Here is a 20713-nt window from a genome sequence, read left to right as displayed (position 1 = left end):
GGTCGGCCGGCGGTTGGCGGGCCTCGGTCGCCACTAGGCCTCGCCCGGCGGTTCATTGGGGCGTCAAATCCCGCCTGTCCCCACCTCGCAGCTCGGGTGGGGGTAAGGAGTATATTGCCCCATAATCCTAATCTGTCGTTTAGGACCCTAATCCCGTCCAAATCCGGCCTTCATTTAGGCCCCAAAATCCCATCCTAATCTGGTTTTCATTTAGGCCCTCTAATTACCGTCCTAATCTGGGCTTCATTTAGGGCTCTGTGCTTGATGTGGGATGTCCATTTAATTAGGATATATGGCAAAGTAATGAAATTCATTCTCCTTCTTGAGGATGTGTAATTTATTCACAGCGAGATTGTAAGGGGTCTAGATTAGCTTTGAAAAAGGAGCCCCGGCATAAGGAGTCAGGAGCCGGGAATAAACAACCCGCTTCATCCTTGTGGGCAAGGGGTGGCCATCGAAGAGGACAGTCTGGTTTTCTGCTACTCTGACCTCTGTTGATACAAAACTCTGAGGCAAGGGCGACTGGTGCCACTTCAGCAAGGGGGGCACGTCCCCTGTGCTGTAATCAGTCAGCAACCTGGGGGTGTCCCCCATGGCCAGTCTCCCCGACCAGGGGGCACAGCCAGTCTCTCCGACCGCAGCTGATCATGCCGACTGGGAAGCAGCTGTGGTGCTTCATCCAGCGCTCCCATTTCCCAGCCCAGCCGGTGCTCGCAGGGGGGACACGTGCTCCTGCCTGCCCGTTGCCTAAGCGGGGAGCATGGCCTGTCGGGGTGCACGTGCACCCCCTACGCGTCACCACTGCCCAAAGGCGGCGGGCTTCATATCAGTAGATGGAGGACAACCGGACTGTCCTCCATGATAGCCACCCTAGGGCAAGGGCCTTGCACAGCTCTAGGATCAATATTTTTGTCCCGGGATAAACTGGTGGGTTGTTTTTAGTCTGGGATCCCAGGGAAGAGCTGGGATGTGTTTGTTTGGGGGTCTGTGACACCAGTATTGCCAATTCTCATGATTTGGAGAGTTGTTTTTAAAGTTTACACTTTGGGAATGTAAACAACTTAACTCTTTTATACAGATACAGTATATGAATATATATAAAAGAAAGAAGGAGCTAAATTGTTCACATTCCTGAAGCGTAGACTTTAAGAGTCAAAATCATGAGAGTTGGCAATACTGCGACATGTACAGGTTGATTCGTAGATTCATAGATGCTAGGGTCGGAAGGGACCTCAATAGATCATCGAGTCCGACCCCCAAGCAAAAAAATGTTTCCCTGAGCTCTCGGCGCCTTCCTGCTTCTGAGGTAGGAGGTTTGGAGAAACCAGAGCTTGGATGTCTGGATGCAGTCCCTGCTCTCATTAGGCCTTCGTGTGGGGACAGCTCAGTACCGATGTGTAAACTCTTTAGAGCAGGGGCATTTTAGTTCTGTGTTTGGTACCTGAGAGGACTCTTGGGTCTTGAGTACAGATAAAATAATAATAGCCGGTTAGCTCCTCTGAACCCCGATTTTCCCATCTGTAAAACAGGTAGCAGTTTCCTGCCTCCCAGGCGTGCTCTTTAATTTATATTTGGATGAAAAGTGGTTGATAGTGTGTGACTATGTGCTAGTGGAAATGGCAGCGGCTGCTTTGAGAGGTTAGCACTGGCTGCTGCTGATCTGTCATACCTGGTTGAAGTACTTCAGCCTTTTGTGGACAGCCTTTTGGGGCTCTTCCTGGCTGCTGAGTTGAGTGTGGGTCTCTACTATTGTAGCCTACCATAGAAAGCAGCTTTTTGGAAAATGGCCTGCTGTTTGAGTAGCTCCCACCTGCCTCTAACAACTTCCCAAGCCAAAGAGGGTGAAAGTGAGAGGATTCTTCAGTTTCACTGCTGTACCTGACTTCTGAATGGTCATGAAGGAAATGAATAGAGTTCTGTGCATTTCATTCTCTTGAGCAAGTAGCACAAGTCGGGCTGCAGTCTTGGACAGGTCAGGCTGCGTCCTGTTACAGGCGCTTCACAGTGGGTGCATCTACATGTGCGCTTTACCATGGAGCTGACTGATTATTAGCTTTGCAGTAAAGTGTCACTGTCTACAGGTGTGCCTGTGTTAGGGTGCAGTAAATTAGTAACTCCACTCTAGGATAGTACTGTCCAGGACAAGTACTATCCTACTTCAGAGTAGTTGCATGCACTGAAATGCACATGTAGGCAGTGACTGGGGCTGGCTGGAGCATGAGGGTACTACAGTGGGGGGGGCTGCCTGCCAGTTAGCCCCATACTGTAGCACTCTCGTGCCCCAGCCGGCCCCTCCACTGCACGTTGAGCTACGGTGAAGCACTGTGGGCTGCCAGGCTGACCCTCCAGGTCCATTGCCAGCTGGGGCTGCTCTGGCCCAGCTCAGCATGCTGGGATCTTGGGTGCACATGTAAACGCTGTGCCTGGAGGCAAACTCCAGTGTGAACTGCACTGGAGTTTATCATTATGTGCTAAGTGCACGTGTAAATGCACCCAATTAGTAGTTACCTTTACTACTCTTATATTTTGCTTTTACTGAAAGTAAGTTTAAATTATTTACCATTTGATGATTTAGGCTTCAGTGTTTGCTAGTCAAATCAAACCTTCCTTTTAGCTACTGCCAAATAGATTTTTTTTTCAAGTCTGGATAATGAGTCTACCCTAAAACGGGTTGTGTGCGTTGTTCTCACTTCCACACTCTAAACATAGTGTTTGGAGATTTTACTTCTCTCCCCATAAGTGTTTATATGGGATGTTTTTGGCTGGGTAGGGCTCCTTACAAATTTCCTTGAATGAACTTTTAGGAGGGATATTTGGATTATGAGACTGCAAGTCCTAAGCGGTCCTGATTGAACGATAGTTGACCACTGATTTACCAGCCAGTGCCAGGATATCAAAGAGAATACACACTCATGAACCAAAACATGTAATTGGGTTTGAATAGACTCTCTCACTTTTTCTAGGAAGGGCAGGTCTCAGGCAACTGTATAAGGCTAAAAAGGGCATCATGCAGCCCATTCCTCAGTAGAGGAATTCGCCTGAGAAACCTGTCTCTGTGTCTGTATAGCTCATGGAGTTTCCAGAGGCTTCACAGACCAACAGAGGCAAATATGGGCTGACTGAAACTTTATTACTATACAAAATACTGGGCAGACTTTAAATAACGTGTTGCTGACCCCTCCAACTTTTTCCCTGAGAAATTTCCCAAATACTTATAATTTAGAAGGATTTTCATGCTGTTTTTCATTTATCCTCATCATAAAACTATCTCGAGTCCAGCTTCTGCTCTGCTTTGGCTTCCAGCTTCTTTTGAAGTCCATCATAAAAACTTCCATCATAACATGCCTTAGTATAACATGCAAATACATTGGCCTCTAGAGCACCCTTACAGAGTGGATGTATTAATGTATATTATGTTTCTCTGCTGCCACTAGGATGGAAGATATAATGGAGTCTGCATTCCTTAAGCAATATAGGTCACCATATTAAAAAAAATACCCATTGTAAAGAATTCCATCAAACTTACAGCTTTGACTTTCCCTTGGCACGAATTTCAGTTGCTTTTTAATACAGAAAATTAAATTGTATGTGTTTATTTGGCTTTTGAAAGCTAGAATATTTCTGTTATACTTTTTGAAATACAAATAATTTTAAATCAGTGCTACCTCACGCAACTATAATATATGAATGATACTTCAAAGAAGCATTTTTTTAGTTCTTTTCTTCTTATGCTGGCACATCTGCAATGTGGAAATAATGGCACAGCCTAAAAAACCCCCTGTGCTTTGAATGATGTTATCCTAAGTCTTGTTAAATCAAAATGTTGCTTTACAAAGTGGAATCTGCGGGCTTGCCTAGCTTGTGAAGTAAAATACATTTTCCAACGCTTGTTTAATTTAAAATAAATGTGTAAGTTTCTTAGAGAATGATTTCATAAAGGGTTCCATAATTTTTCTAGTTGTTTTATATAGTGCTTTAAACTATTGTTTAAGATTTAAGAATGTGCTTAAAAAGTTGCAGTTGTCTCTGGGAAAAATAGTCTTAATTTATGTTGACCTTTCTTTCCTTTGAGTATTTAGTCCGCATTCAATAAAATTTTGATGACTGCTCTTTAGAAGACAGCTGTACGATATAAAGTATTATAAATATTCAGCTTTCTTCTCCTAGCATTGCCATTAACAGCTGGGCATCCAGTTCAGCAGAGCAGATTTTTCAGGGAGAGCTTGGCATGTTCCTGAATCAGTATTGTGAAGAAGACTAGAAAATAGTTTCTTATGGTTTGGGGACTTGTAAAGACATAGAGCATCTGTTCCCCAGTTAAGTCATAGTCTGGTAGCATTGAATCATGTTAAGAGCTAAAATGATGGGAAGAACTACTTTTTTCACCTTGGCTGTACGTGTGTTTAAATGCCTAATACATGGTTTCTACTAATGGCAAAATAATTTCAGCTTCTGCCCAGAAGGTATGTAAATAAAGTGTGCTTGCATTTGATTTTTTTTTTTTTTTTTAATTTTTGGTAGTTTGTGTGAAAGAGACAGATATTGTTTTTAATATAGAGTCCTGCATAATGTGTTCAGTGTCTTGACTTAACTGATTTATAAAATTCTAGTGCTATAAAATGGAGAGGTGGATTTTCTTTTTATACCAACAACTTAACATTCCAGCTTCCCAAAAAAACATTTTTGTCATACAACATTTGAATCAATTAATAAATATGCTTTGCATCAGAATGGTCTCCCTATTATAGTGTAGAAAACAATGCATTGATAAGTAGGGGGAAATAATTATTTTAAAATTACAGATTATGACATTGATAAAAATGTTTTATGTGAAGAATTGTAAAACTTCTCTATCTTTGTCTTGCAGAGCTAAGAGAGCACTGAAGTTAGAGAGCTATACAGGAGAAAATGTAAGTATTCAATTTTGCATTTGGAACTATTTAATAAAGTTATCTGGGATCTACATAAACACTATTTCATTTGGCTTGTTATTTTATAATAGATTGGATGACAGTCTACAAAAAGCTCATTAGAACAAGAAGTGATTGCTAAAAATCTTTGGAATGAAATTATTGTTGTTTTTCATATACATTGCCTGACTTTAAGTGAAGTATCTATCTGCCTGAAGCAATTGAGTGTAACAGATAAATATGCATATTTTTGGTCACCTTCACTGCTTAACCAAGACCTGAATGAGTTAGGAGCCTTGGTGAAATCATTTATTAGAAATTAGCTCCATAATAGTGGAATCAAATGTTCTGCCATCTAACTGTACATGTAACAATATGGAATTATGATAATGCTATAATCTGCATATTATAAACTGCAAAATTGAAATGAAAACATTAAAGGCATTTTTATGTCAAGGATATAATTACCTCCCTCAGCTAATCTGGCATAATGAAACAATAAAATACTAACACTGCAATAAATTTCACCACAGTTATCACAATAAAAATAAAATTGTACTGTTGCTATTATTTTTTGTAAATGTGGCCATAGTATATTCCCAGTGCCAGCATGTCATGACATATGTCAGTTTATTATCTGCCCCTACCAACAGTGGGTGTTGCTACAAGCACTAACATAGAAGAGTTCATGAGGATGGTAGCATTAGAGGAAAAGAAAATTTGTCGAGAAGTATATTAAGACAAATAGCTGGTCAGTAAATGAGCCTCCAGTAAATCTCCACATGGCTGTGTCATTTTGGAGAGATTGGTTTATATGCAACACATATTTAGAAGTCTCAATGGTATTTAGCGAAATAGAAACTTGCAATTTTAAAAATTTGCTGGATACTTTTTTATTTAAACAAAGGTGGCAAAATACCGCAGTGGCACTAAAAATATCATTAGCAATTTAATTAGCAGTTTAGTGTACCATTACCCAACTTGTTCTGCTCAGAATGCAGCTGTGACTGTAATTTTGCATCTGTTTCTTTGGTCAGAGTCACATTTTTGTAGTTGAGTGGTTCAGTCTGAAATTAAAGGCAGTCCTTTTTTGCCTAAATCCATCTCTCTTGGCTCCTATCTTAAAAAAGAAAAAAAAAGTATTTGAACAGAAAGGAAGTGCATTTCCACCCAAACTGTTTACAGCAACATAATTGCAGCACAATACTTTGTTTATATCAGCTTTTCAGAATATTATGGGTTAAAATTTTAATTGAAATCATTTTGTATTTAGGGATTTCAGTTGTAATGTAGGTATCTCAGTTGTAATATATAATCATGTAATGCCTCTTCTACGTGCATCTCAAAGACTTTAAGTTGAATATAAATAATGAAAGGTAAGAGAGAACACAAGCCTAAGATAATATGAAGGTACAGTGACATGTCTGTGTCAGTTGTATCCTGTCTCTTGATACTACTGCTGCTATTTCCATATTACTCAGGATCACCCTCCTCTGCATTACATCCTCAGTTTTTGCCAGTATCCCCTCATCTGAATTGCCAGTATCCCCTCATCTTTGCTTCTGGATTTAAAGGTTACAAGCCTTTTTATATTAGTACTAGTGAATTGCCCGTCAAAAATTATAGGAGGGAGGGGCAGGCAGGAATGGAGGGAGGGGAGAAGCTTGCTAACCCTAACTCACCCGCCCCCAGACCCCTGCGCTGCCACCTCCCAGGAGCAGGGAGCGGGGGGAAGCTAGCCCTGCTGTCCCCTCCATCCCCCTCCGCCAGCACCCTGCACTGCCGCTGCCTCCAAGGAGCAAGGTGGGTGGGGGAGCAGGGCGAGGCCAGAGGCACTGGCCTTACCCCTCGCTCTGATCCCTTTGTCCCCTCCATCATGGTGGTGGTCTGCTGCGCTGCATCCTCCTGTCCGTAATGCTCTTGGAGCACTCTGATTGGTTGTTTCAGTAAAGCCGCCTCCTGTCCGTATTGATCTTGGAGCACTCTGATTGGTTGTTTCAGTAACCAGTCAGGGTGCTCCAAGAGCGTTATGGACAGACAGACAGGCAGGCTAAGACCTTTATTATATTAGAATGACATCACAACTATTTGCACAATGTTTTTAGTTGACCCGGATGCTTTTTCTCTGAAAAGGATCTCTAAGTGCCACAGAGATTGTGTGTTCTTATTGTATGCTATAATAAATCCTTTTCAAGGTAGATGCTCAAAAGGAATCTTATTTTATATAGAGAAAAATATGGTGGTTGCAGTGATAGGCATTTAAGCTTATAAAGATGGGGGGCCTTGAAGCTTCAGTAGAGACACAGCAAAGCAGAGTTTATATAGGTTAAATGTTTCATTGGTAACTTAGTAATTAACATTCATTTTAAAAACTGGCTATATTGGGCTCAATCCAGCTAAATGCGGCAAAGGGTCCACAAGGTTTCTGTCTAGGACAGTTGTTCAAAACATTAAGGTATAGGGAAAATGAGTGACCAGATAACCTAAAATCATTAGGTTTTGCAGGCTATAGAGAAGACTGAGTACTTTTAGAAAGGTATGAGAAAGCTAGCTAGATGGATACATAGCAAATGAAAATTTGCCATTTATAAATGTAAATATATGTATAAACACGTATTGGAAGGATTAATTTGATGAAGTCATACATATTGCTACTGACTAAATTCACATTAACCACTCAAGAAAAATTCCTGTGTATCACTCAGTGAAAACTTCAGAACCAAATGCAGTAATCAAAGAACAAAACAAATGTGTGTTATCTAAAGAGCCTCTGAAATGGAAGCAAACAGATACGGAATGTTATTACTAGGCTAGTCTTGAATCCATGTCTTCTGCTCAGTTTCATCTTCTAACTTTATAGCCCTTTGCTCCTTGGTTCAGTAATATATTGTTGTATGTCTATTAAATATCATGTGTGTTACTTAAGACTTAAAATTTGGTCAGAGGCAAAAACAGGTGATTGCTAAACCAGATGATAGTGTTAGGGAAGAAGGGTTAGATCACCCTAAGGACAGAATACAGGGTGAAATCCTGGTGCCATAGAAGTCAATGGATGTCTTTCTCTTAAGTGTTATAGGAGTCTGATGGTTTCTTCATGGGTTTCCATTTTGGGATGTCATAAAATTATAGAAAAAGTGGGTTGGTAGGGACTGCAGGAGTCATCTGATGGTTAAAAAAATGGGAAATTTTGAGTAGAACAAAAGTTTAAAAACAGCAATGAATCCTGGTTAGAAAGGTGAGCATGTCACAATAATGTCAGCTTACCTCCACTTTCAATTCTGTAGAACAAGGCTGTTCAGCTGGCATCCTGTAGGCTACATCCAGCCTGCAAAGGGATTAAAGCAGGGCGGGCAATTATTTTGGGCAGAGGGCCACTTACCAAGTTTTGGCAAGTTGTCAAGGGCCGCAAGGGTAGCCCCGCCCCTTGACAGGTGTCCCACCCCCTGGTTGCCATCTTGTGACCAGAAGTCCCACCTCCTAACCCCTGACCTTTGTCACCAGAAGTCCCTCCCCTTGGCCCCAGAAGTACTCCTTTCAGCAAAGGGTTTTGCCATCTCAGAACCAGAAAAATACCAAATTATATTCTAAAAAGCGATCATCTACAATATTCATTAATTTGATTTCAAAAATATTTTTGTCCTGATTTACATGCATTTGTGTAATGTATGCAGAGGTGACTGCACAATAGCTTAAAATTAAGTCTTATTCTTGTATATTGTGGGGGGTGGGTGTGGGTGTGTGGGTATGTGGGGTGTGGGCGGGTATGGTGGGAGGGTAGCTGGGGGTTGTGTATGGCAGTGCGAGGGGAGGCGTAGGTGCACATGTATGGAGGGGGGGGTGTGCGTGGAATTTACCCTATGAATACACGCACATTCTGCCTCTGTGCCTGCGCGCGCACACACACACACACTGCCCCTGTGCCTTCACGCTGCCCCTGTGCCTTCACGCGCGCACACACACGCTCTAACCGTGCCTGCCAAGATGCGTGCACACATACATACACACCCCTACCAGCGTGGTCCCATGCTCCGCGGTCCGGGGATGCAGCCAGGAGCCGCAGCCAGGAGCCACAGCCACCTGGTGCTGGAGCAGTGCGGGGGGGCGGGGGCGGGAAAGCAGAGAACTGGCTGGGGGTGGGCCGGGCTGGGCTGATCAAGCCTGCTGAGGGCTCCCTCTGGGTCCTACTGCCCATATCTCCAGCCAACTTTGACAGGGAGCCGGGGCAAATAAATATTAATTTACTAAATTTTTTAGGGGCTCTGCGGTCTGGATAGAATGGCCTGGTGGACTGAATCCCGCCTGTGGGCCGGATTTCCGCCCCTGGGTTAAAGTGTGGCTTGTGGGCTCCTGCCAGGCTGCTACTCCTGTGCTCCTGCAGCAGCCAGAGTCATTGGGGCAGGGCAGCATGGCAGAAGGCGGCCCAGTAAGTTTGCTGCCTGCACAGGTAGGGGATGAGGCTTGCTTGTGTAGCAGCAGGAGGGCTTGCACTGCTCCCCCAGGCAAGCAGCATGAGAAAAGAGGGGGAGGGGGTGGAGACTGGGGACAGTGTCTGCACTGTGGCAGCAGCTGAAGGGCTTACCCTGTTTGCATGAAGGGCTTGAATGAAGGATGCCTGCCATAGATTTGGGAAGTAACTGAAGTAGTGGGGGCCATGTGTCCTGGTGTGGCCCAGGCACTCCAGGATTCTGGAGCCCGGTCCCGGCCGATTAGTCATAAATCCCGGGCTGGAGCAGGGGGGTGGGAGCGGCATGGTGCACCAGACAGATGGCTGGACAGGCACCACTGTTCCTGTGCAGGAGCAAGGATGTGCCACATGTGAGTGGCATGGTGCCTGCTCCAGTCAACTCACCTTGCTCCCAACTAGAAGCAACGGTGCCTTCCTGGCTGCCTGCCTGGCACACCATGCTGCTCCACCTCCCCACCAGACTCCAGCTTGGGATTTTTAACCAACTGTCTGGGGCTGAGCTACAGAATCTCAGAACCAGGACACATGGCCACCCTAATCCAAAGTCCCAGACTGATAGGTCTGGGAGGGAGGAGACTTGCCTGGTGGTAGTCACACAGACTTGAACAATTATGCTCAGCTCAGTTGATTTGGAATTAGGAACTAATTCAGCCTTAAGCCAAAAAAAATTGCTTACGTGGCAAGGGAACTGTGTGTGGCTGGTGGTTCTTTGATCCGCAGCTTACGTGGCAAGGGAACTGTGTGTGGCTGGGGGTTCTTTGATCCGTGGCCTGTGCAATGTGTGGCCCAGGGCCTGTGGCGCATGTAGCATATGGCCCCTGGTCACTCTGAAGTTGGACAGCCCTGCTGTGAAAAAATAAAACTAATTTTTAAGGCTGAATGTTCAGAAGAGTCTAAATTTGGAACCTGCTGTAAGTACTCCACATGTCTGGTTTGCATATGAAGACTGAACAGTTAAATATGTAACACCTTAATGTTCATGTACAAATAATTTTGTATACACATTTGGGTAATTCATAAACAGGGTGCTCAAATTAGGAAAATTCTGAAAATGTGGCTTATATGACTTGATTAAGTTTAATAAACCAGCTTGTTTTCAGGAACTGCACTGGCTGGCTCCTGGAGCACTGCGTAGTCCACCTCACAGGAAGGGTGGAGGCTAGAATGTGAACTATTGAGGATAAAAATAAGTAAGGAGGCATTGGAATTGTCGTAGGTTGAAATAGTCTGTTCCCATGTGCCAACATTTATTCAGCTGCTTTGTTTCCATCTGTTTAGGTACACAGAGTAACACCTTTGAAGACGGGAAAGAAAAACCTAAACATGTATTCACCACTGACAGGAACATGCCAAATTGGTCCGTTTTCATCTCCCACGAGTCATAATGTACAAAAGCTCAGAAATGGTCCATCAAATGGTTAGTTGAACATTCTCTCTTACTTACTGAAGTATGTTTCTGGTTATTGGCTAAATCAAGTTCTTGATTTAGTAACTTATGTCTCATGCGGTATGTCTGATTTCTATTTTCTTATAAGGATTTTAGGCCTTTATTGTGAAACCCAACATCTTTTTGCTTTCTGATTACATAAATGTAAACTTTGGGTTAATTGTTATCCCTCCTGTAGTAGGCTTTACCTTATTTTAATACTGAAACTGTAAATTTTTGTTTTGTACTGGACCAAATTCAGCACTAACAGTACTAAGGTATATATGTATCTTCTAACTCTGCTCAAGCTAAACCTAATGTTGGCAATGACTGTTACCCATACTTTTTCTCCAACTTCAGCTTTCATTTACAGAGGTGGTATATACAACCATCAGTCACATTAGCCTTGAATTCAAGGGAGCAAACATTTTGGAGTGGCAGTATACTACTGAGATTGTTATGAAGGAAAGTGCTGAGGGACTTATGGGTTGGAAACACTGAAGGGAGGGCCTATCAATTGGTAGTTCAGGACCATCCTACAATTAGACATGGCCATAAAAAAGCTTAATCTTGGATATACGTTAGCCAAGACAGGTGCTAGTGGAGACAGGAAAGTATTAGTACCATTGTACCAGGTATTAGTAAGACCTTGTTTAAAATACTGTATACAGTTCTGATCACCTAAATTCAAAATAGGTTAATTTAAATGGGAACAGGTGCAGAGAAGGGCTTCTAGGAAAATTAAAAGAATGGCGAGCCTGTCTTATGAGAAGAGATTAAAGATTTGGACTTATTTAGTTTAGTAAAAGGGCGATGTGATTATTCTTTTAAAATATTTTTGAGACGGTTAATACCTGGGAGGAAGAGGAACTATTTATATTAAAAGATGATACTAGTATAAGATCAAATGGTTTTAAATGTAGAGTGGAAATTAGAGCAAAGTGATGAAGTTTTAGAATGGCCTTACAAGCAAGGCAGTGAAGACAAAGGACCTTAAATAATTTCAAGATGTAGGTAATAAAATCATGGAAGGGCTAGTAGAACAGGATTGGTGTTGGAGCTGGTAATTCAAGCTTGAACATGTTAGGTTTCTGTACACCAGGATTGTTTTGAGGTAAGTATGATACCTTTTCAAGAATGTGCTTTAGTGTGGTTTAGCTCTCATGAAAGCCCTTAATTTGTGTGTGCAGATAGTATGATAAAATAAGAGAGTCCTCCCTTTGTTCTTTTTTTTCCACAAACTTTTAACATGCCTGTAATACTTGTAGCACTATAATGTGTTGTATTATTTATATCATATTTTATTAATTTATCCCATGCTTCAGGGCTTCTGATGGTTTCCTTACAGGCCATGAAGAAATTTTTCTTCCTGTATAATTTGGTGTAGGGGCAGAGGTTGTCTTGGTCTGACGCCCTGAACATTGGCTACAGCTTGAAATGGAAGTTTGGGTAAAGTGTGCTGGTCATCCTAGTGATTTCGAGAAACCTCTTGGTTGCTTTACTGATGGATCTTGCTCATGTGTGTAGGATCAACCCAATTTCTAGATCTGGGATTAGGAAAGGCATATTAAGACTGTTTCAGTTATGTTAATACAATGTCCAAATATCAATAGCTATCAAAAGATAAGTAGACTTGCACCAAGCAGGCTTAGATGATTCAGTATTTGAAATTCAAACAGATGTTCAGAGATCTGTCTGTACTAGCGCTCACACTACTGTTACGATAGATAAAGTGGTATTGACAGGGAATTTTTTTTAAAAAAGAATCTTTGTGTAGAGCACAATCAAGAAATGTTAGGCTAGGGAATAGAGGTGCACTGATACATCAGTCCCATATCAGATTGGCACTGATATGAGGAAAATAGAGAGTATTGGCAATTGGCTTTTTTTTGTCTGATGTGGCCAATAAATGCTGCATGCATGTGCACAGCTGTAGCATACACGGGGCCAGCAGTTCAGCCTGGAAGTGTGGATAGCAATCAGGTCTGACTAGTAAGTCTGTTGTGTGAGAAGGGGCAAGGGGGGATGGAAGGGGCATGGTGGGGCAAATCCAGGCCCCTGCAGTGAGGGAAGGAGGGAGTGGGGCTGAGGCTGGGGCAGGTGCTGCCCGGGCAGGGCATGGGACAGAACCGCGGCTCATCCGGGGGGCTCAGGGTGAGGGAAACTCCCACCACTACGCACACCCTGGCAGGGCATGAGGGGGTGTGTTCCCCCGGATCTGCATGCGAGGCAGGGCATGCTGCCATTGTGGGCTGGAGCTGGGGTAGTACTAGGCTCTTTGCGGCAGGGGGCTGGACTGGGCTGTGCTTGGGGTGGGTGGGAGCAGTGCTGGGAGCAGGGGCTGGGGGAAGTTGCAACCATCCCACAGTTCACTGTAGCCCCCACTCCCAGTGCCGCCACCACCTCCTGCCTTGAGCACAGCCCAGCCCAGCCCCTGCTGAGAATAGCCCAGTGCTGGTCCCAGCCCACAGTGGCAGGCCGCCCTGACCTTGCATGCAGATCTGGGGGCACATGCCCCACACCCTCCTGGGGTGCATGCAGCAGTGGGAACTGCCCCCTCCCCCTGCCCTCACTCCCCAGACAAGCTGTGGCTCTGTCCCGTTCCCCACCCTGCCTCAGCTGGGCAACGCCTGCCCCAGCCCCACTCCTTCCTCCCCTCACCGTGGGAGCCTTGATCTGCCCCTGCCCCCCTTGCCCCTTCTCTCCCCCTGCCCCTTCCACCACAACAGACTTATCAGCCGGATGCTGCTCTCCACTCTGCTGGGCTGCATATCGGAATTGGATCAGTATCGGCCTATATGACTCGTTAAAAATCAGCCGTTGGTATCGGCCCAAAAAATCTCTATCGGTACACCCCTACTAAGAAATGTTAGAAAGAAATGTTCAAGGTCAGCTCTTCTCAAGTATGTGAGATTACAAGTCTTCGTGAACTTCCTTTTCAATTACTTGGTATAGGAGAAAATCAGACAAGCACAAGTAGTTTAGGTGGGCCCGGTTTATTTTTCCACTCTCCTTCTGGTTTTTCTCACCGGTCAGATGCTGATTTTTTTTTTTCCTGTAGCTCCTCCTCTTAGCTTGCTCAGTACAGCATTGGACTGACAGCTTGGCTTTTCCAGTTGTCCTTTTGCTTTGGTGGAAGCAGCTAAAACTGACATCATTCAAGAACCTGAGAATGAAACAGGAAAATGAAGGAAACATTCTTCCAGAAAAAGTAATAGAAGAAGAGTCAAAAAAGCATGTTTTCTTGTATCTTTCATTGTCTGGATCCCTTCTACCTGGGGGATCTCATCCTTCCCGTCCTTTCCTCTGCATTATGGTGCTGGATGGCTGCAGAAGAGGTCAGAGCTGTGACAGGTGTGGGTCTTAACTGGGCGATTGTGCACTGCTTCTCATTTTAGTGGTAATGGCTCTGAATCTAAAAGGATGTTTCCATTTACATCTTTATTTTTAAACCTTGTTGTCTTGCTTTTGGTCCTTGTTTCTGGACAGCTGCTCTTCCAATTCAGTGTTTTGCCCTTCAGGCTGGCATTGATCCCAAAGACCTTGACGAAAATGACTATGACAAGGCACTAACATTCCAGGAAGGCTCTATTTTCTCCCCCTTGGTGGAGAAATGCCAAGATTGTCTAATTTCTTCTCTCCAAGTAGTGAAAGCATCTCCATATTATCCATACAGGTCTCAAGCCATGAAAGTTTTCCTGTGTCAGGACTTCATGCCTCCACAGAACTACACATGCCATCTTCTGCACATTGCAAGGATTGATACTCATCAGCCTGTTATAAACAGCAGTGTCTTCTTGAGAATAAAATCTCCATTTGTGTGTATCCTCAGGTGTCAGTCTTGAAACAAGAGTGCCTGAGCTGGAAGGCTTTCTGTGGAAGAATAATTGCATCACTGAGAAGTCGTCAACCAAATAGCCAACACTTGCTGATCTATATGATCACTGTCAGTTGAGATTCAACCCCCCTAGTTCCCAAATACTGAAAGCCAATACTTAGACTTCAGGAGTATAGGATAACTTCCTCGTGTTCTTTGCAAAGGTTGTCACCTGTGCCTTCCTTATCTCCTCTAAAAGGGCAAGTTTTGAACAAGACCAAGTAACTGGTTTCATAGATTTCATAGATTTTAGATTTCATAGACATCAGGGCTGGAAGGGACCTCGGAAGATCATCGAGTCCAGCCCCCCGCCCAAAGGGCAGGAAGTCAGCTGGGGTCATAGGATCCCAGCAAGATAAGCATCCAGCTTCATCTTGAAGGTGTTCAATGAAGGCGCTTGAACCACCTCCGGTGGCAGGCTGTTCCAGACCTTGGGGGCTCGGACAGTAAAGAAGTTCTTCCTTATGTCCAGCCTGAAACGATCTTGAAGTAGTTTGTGACCATTCGACCTCGTCATCCCTTGGGGCGCTCTGGTGAACAAATGTTCCCCCAGATGCTGGTGGTCACCCTTGATTAACTTGTAGGTGGCCATCAGATCACCCCTGAGCCTGCGCTTTTTCAGGCTAAAGAGCCCCAGGGCACTCAGCCTGTCATCGTAGGGTCTGCTTCCCTGACCTCTGATCATGCGCGTGGCTCTTCTCTGGACTCTCTCAAGCTTCTCCACATCCTTTTTGAATTGTGGAGCCCAAAACTGGACACAGTACTCCAGCTGCGGCCTCACTGAGGCCGAGTACAGGGGGAGAATGACGTCCCGGGATTTGCTTGAGAAGCAACTATGGATGCAAAAACCAAAGCCTAGAAGTTATAGGCTTAGTTTTGGGGGCTTCACTTCACTTCACAGGATCATTTCCAAATATACAGCACACAAGAATGTTGAGCTAATACTATGGCTCAGTGAGATGCATGTTCAGATATTTTAGACACCCATTTCCTCCATGAGGGCTGATTGTGATCTTGCATCATGATCATACTTGGGCCAGCCCAGTGCTTTACAGTGGTGTAACTCAAATCAGAAAATCAGAATCAGGCTTGTTCTCACATTCCAAGGTGCCCAGAAAGGAAGCAAGGGAAATTATTCCTGCCCCCCAACTCCACCCCCAGTAAGTGGAAGCTGGCTGAGTGAGGCAGAATCACAGAATCATAAGGCCGGAACTGGGCCATGTAGCCCAACTTCCTTCATGGAGTCAGGTTTTATGTTATCATTTCTCTTGCTCGTTTAAGGTTGAGGATTTAAGCCCTGATCTAAAGCAATCAAGGTTAGCTTATACCTTTCCCCAGTGCTCTGAAGAATGTGGGTCTCAGGCACAGCCTACCCGGCTTCACTTTTGGGTTTGACACATGTCAAGTCAGAACAGATAGAAAATAGAGCGATAAAATTTGCTCCTTTTTTGGTGAAAGTTGCACGTTTTAAAGATGAAAATTAAAAACAGTCCCAGAAAGAAGGGTTTTTTTTTTTGGTTAAGCAAAATATTATGTCTGTGTCCAATTCAGGCATGTTTTTCTGAATCAAGACCTCAGTACCTTGCAGGAGATGCTTAGGCACAGGTAGATCCTTGGGGCATGTCCCCACTAATGGGAATGTGCCTTATCCCAGGGACAATTGGCAGTGGCACATATTTGTACCATTGCTAGTTGCTCCTGGATATGCCCCGCACATGTGCTCTGGTGCAGGGCAAGTTGCCCTGGGTGGGGTAGGGGTGGCTGGGGCCCCAGGGGCCTGGGGTCCTGAGGCTGCAGCGGTGGTAATCCGGGTACTTGGTGCAGCCTGGCCCTGGTTAGCCAGGCTTCTGTGTCTGGCAACACATGCTGCAGTCACGTGTGCCATGCCACTTTCAGTTGTCAGTTGCCCCATCTGGGTCAGCAGGGGTCCAATGTTGCCCCTGCTTTTCCTCCGGCTCCCCACATATCTGAAAAAGGACTTCTTATTGTCCTTGATGCTCAAAGCTAGCTGGAGTTCAGTTGCAGCCTTGGCTTTCCTGGTCTGCTCCCTACAGGACCGGACCAGTGCAGAATAATCCTCCTTGGAGGTGACTCCCATCCTCCATCCTTTGTAGGCCTTTCTTTTTAGCCTCAGGAGATCTGCTAGGTCCCTGGAGAGCCAGGGGGGCTGCTGTGCCCTCTTGCTGCCTTTCCTCCGAGATGGAATAGACTTAGTTTGTGCATTGAGGATCGCTCCCTTGAGGAGCAACCACTCCTCTTGAACTCCCCTCTCCCTGTGGTCACGGTCCCTTAGGGCCTCACTGACAAGCCTCCTGAGCTTGTCAAAGTCGGCTTTCCTGAAGTCAAGGACTTGCGTGTTGCTGACCGACTTGCCAGCTTTCCGGCGGATGGTGAAGGTGATCAGCTCGTGGTCGCTGTCACCCAGCTTCCCATCGATCACTAGGTCGCTGACTAGGTCATCCCCAGTAGCCAGTACCAGGTCGAGTAGTGCTTTGCCTCTCGTTGGCCCATAGACTTCTTGAGTCAGGTAGAGGTCATCCACGCACGAGAGGAAGCTCTGCGACCGCTCAGATTTTGCTGAGCGATCCTCCCACAAGATGTCTGGGTAATTGAAGTCACCCATGACAACCATGGTCCTGGAGCAAGCTGCCTCAGCCAGTTCCTGGGCAAACTCCTGGTCAAGCTCAGGACTTTGGGTGGGAGGTCTGTAATAGACTCCCACCATTGTGTCCCCTGTGCCGTGTTCCCCACGGATTTTAACCCAGAGGGTCTCCAGCCGTCCACCCTGGTCGCCAATATCGGCTTGCAGGGACGTGTAGCTTTCCTTAACATAGAGAGCTACCCCCCAGCCCCTTTTCTCTACACGATCCCTCCTGTACAGGGTATAGCCATCTATCCCCGGTAGATGGCTAACTGGTAATTGGTACCTCTTGCTTCCCATAGTTTGAGAGTAACCAAGATGGGTTTGGTTCATGGGCCTGCAGCTCTTCTGACATCTAGGTCTCCACCTTCTGTAAAGAAAGGCTCTTCTAGACCTGGAGCCCTGCCATTTACCTTCACAACTAAGTTAGAGGCCTCATCTTCATTTCTGAAGAGATTCCTTCCCGTAATTTATCTGTTTTAGTGTAAATCTCATAACATTTCTACTTATCCTTCTATTCTGTACTATTCCAGAAAGTTTTTGAGAAAGTTGTCTGTGCTAGCGCCTTAAATCCAGGCTTCAGTGTTCCTAGGATTTCTCATGGGGTTTCTCAGAAGAAGGTTTCTCTGTAAGGTTGCACTACTTTGCAACTCGATTCTTCTTACAGCAGCTCTTTTGTTAAATACTTATCTTTTTCCCTTTGAAGTCTAAATTTAGTGCTAAATGTTAACCTGTCATTGCTCCTCTTCTCTTTCTTCCCTGTTTTGCCAAGCACTCTGGCCATAGTCTCATAATGAATATGCTTCACTTTCCAGAGGGAGAAAGTAGTTCTCCAGTTCTTTTTTTCTCCTATGGTGATCCAAACTTTCATTTTACTTAGGAAATCTTGCTTCTCTTTGCTGTAATCCCAAAACCAATCTCAGGGTTCAGAGCTGTTACCTGGATGACTTTTCAGTGGTTAAGTTCTCCTTTCCTAATCTCTTTTTTTTTTTTTTCTTCTACAAGCTCAGGCCTCTGTGCTGTGCCTTGCAAAATGGGGGGCCTTGCAAATGGTGGAAAAGGTCCATTATGCTCTGTCAAGTCTTCTTTACCCTTTTTCTTGTCTCTGTTTCCCACTTCTTGAACCTAGTTATAATGTATGGGGCCAATAACTCCTACTGACCCTGGTTTGAGTCATTGCTAGTCAGACTTATTTGTCTATGCAAGCAGCAGCTCCATCATAGAAAAGCAATTTTTTTCATACCTTTCAATTATATTCCATAAGGTAGTAGCATTAGTGTGTGCATCCACTCATTCAGCATAACACAATGTGAATTTAGGTCTGTGCAAATGATTAGATAGGACAATGTAAGCTGACTGATTTTTTTGGTGTTCACACCTGGAGAAGTTGGTTTGCATCCTGGGAGGAGGAGTAACTAGACTATAAAATCCTGTGTCCTGAATGGCTTCAACTTGCCTGACTGACAGATAAGGAAGACTTGATCTGCCTGTGTTGCCCCTGTTTCTCTGCTGGTGTTGCCACATCAAACAAAACAATTAATGCAATAGGAGAAATTTGTTCTGTTAGCACAAAAATTCAGGTTCAGATTTTGTGGGTGCCTGCAGACAATGAAGTTGTACTTCAGTGTAGCTGCAGATATACCCTAAAAGTTAACACTTGCAATTTTTGAAAGTTGTTCAAATTGTAGGTGATGTGAACAGCCAGGTATAAAATTAAACAGGGTAGCCTAACATGTATGTCCTTGCATTTCTAAACGGCTCTTTCATTCAGTTGAATAAAAAGCCTTTATCCTAAAGCAGTTCTAGTAAGACCTCAGTTCATATACAAATGTCTAAACGTGCTACCAGCTTTAAACAATTTTCTGCACAGCTCCAGGTTTGTCTTAAGTGTTATTTCTTACAAGAAAAGAAAGCGAGAGAGAAAAAAATAAAGAGAAAATGCCTTGAGGACTAAAATGCCTGTGTATTGGGATGTCAATGGGAAAGGTGAACATGTACTGTATTTCCATACTGAAATTAAATATGGACATAAGGGAACATTCTTTTTGCCCATAAAAAGACTGATCACGTGGTCATAGCTGACATTTAGATGGATAATTATTCAGTAATGTAGCAGTAGCTTTTTTTCTGCATTCATATAGCTACAAAATGGTGGCAGAGACTTACTGCTATCTCACTGATTTCAAAGCTGTTATTTAAATACACCACTTTTCTTTTACTCTTGAAGACACTTTTTTTAATTTAAATGTTTTAGGACTTTACTAAGTAATATAAAAATATAACACAAGGTAATTTTATTATAAAAGGAATATTATTGACTTTTCAATTTTTACATTGTATGAAGTATAAGATGTTCCATATATAAATGGGAGCTATTTGGAACTCAGTAAATATAATTTTCCACTGAGTAGGATTCTAAATTTCAGAATACAATAGCTAACTAAAGCCTTCAGGGTATCTAAATACATAGATCAGGCTACAAGTGTTTAAAATGTACTGTGTTTTTCACAATTCACTTTGTTGACCTGTCTGATAATTTACATAGGAAGTGGCAAACACTACCAAAGAGCATAGCCCTTTTTTTGGAACAAAAATGTATAAGTAAAAGAACTGTACATAATTCTCCTTACATGTTTCTTTTCACCGATGACTGTAAAGTTCACTTTTAAATTAATTTATTCATTTGAATCTATTTAGGGTTTGGCCTTTCTATACCACTGGTTTACTGGTAACTTCTGTTAGATAATTGGTTATCTAGAAGTACCTAGATTTAAAATTAAATCACTTGGGGCAAAGGACTTCAGCTATTATAGTGGAACAGCTTAAACTTTTATAGCGCCTTGTCATACTGAGGAATCTTCATACGCTTTACAAAATATTAAAATTAAAACTTAATACTTCCTACAGAGCTAGCACTTAAATGTAATCATTTTAAAATCCAGGGAAAAAAATCAAAGTGCTGAAGGCTTAGGCTGAGGCAAGAAGGTGCAGCCATTTCTAAGGTCAAGAAGGTGACCTATAATAGCAAAGGGCGAATGCACCCCAGTGTAAGGTTTGCATCCGTACATAGTGACTTAAGCCATTCATCAGGTGCCAACGGCCTGTTGCAGTTTCTCTGCAGAAGGATAGATTTCACCTTGCAAGTACCTCCAGACAATATAATAATGTTAATAGAAGTGTGTGTTTGTAGGACAGTATTTATTAATTCAAGACCATTGTTCTGGACTCATTTGGGTCTAAAAGAACCTGTGATTTTTAATGTACATGAAAATGAATAAAATAGACATTCTGTTTGATATGATCTGCTTACCCATTAATGTACAGTGGATCCTAAATCTTACTGATTTAATGCGTGCCCTTCTGAGACACGCACTGGTATCTGGATACTACTGGG

General features: G+C 43.6%; 1 protein-coding gene across 1 annotated transcript in view; it reads left to right on the top strand.

The window, feature by feature from the left end:
- The first annotated feature begins 1328 nt into the window (after positions 1 to 1328).
- Positions 1329 to 20713, top strand: part of ITGB3BP (integrin subunit beta 3 binding protein) — a 52864-nt gene continuing 33479 nt past the window's right edge. The window contains exons 1-3 of the mRNA XM_025191176.1: positions 1329 to 1395; positions 4870 to 4910; positions 10654 to 10792. Coding sequence (XP_025046961.1) covers positions 1344 to 1395; positions 4870 to 4910; positions 10654 to 10792 — 232 coding nt within the window. The 5' untranslated portion in view covers positions 1329 to 1343. The remainder of the gene's footprint in view (positions 1396 to 4869; positions 4911 to 10653; positions 10793 to 20713) is intronic.

This window comes from Alligator sinensis, unplaced genomic scaffold (assembly GCF_000455745.1).
Source record: "Alligator sinensis unplaced genomic scaffold, ASM45574v1 scaffold558_1, whole genome shotgun sequence".
Classification (NCBI taxonomy): domain Eukaryota; kingdom Metazoa; phylum Chordata; order Crocodylia; family Alligatoridae; genus Alligator; species Alligator sinensis.
Note: the sequence above shows the minus strand (reverse complement) of the source record. Positions and strands in the feature narration are given on the sequence as shown.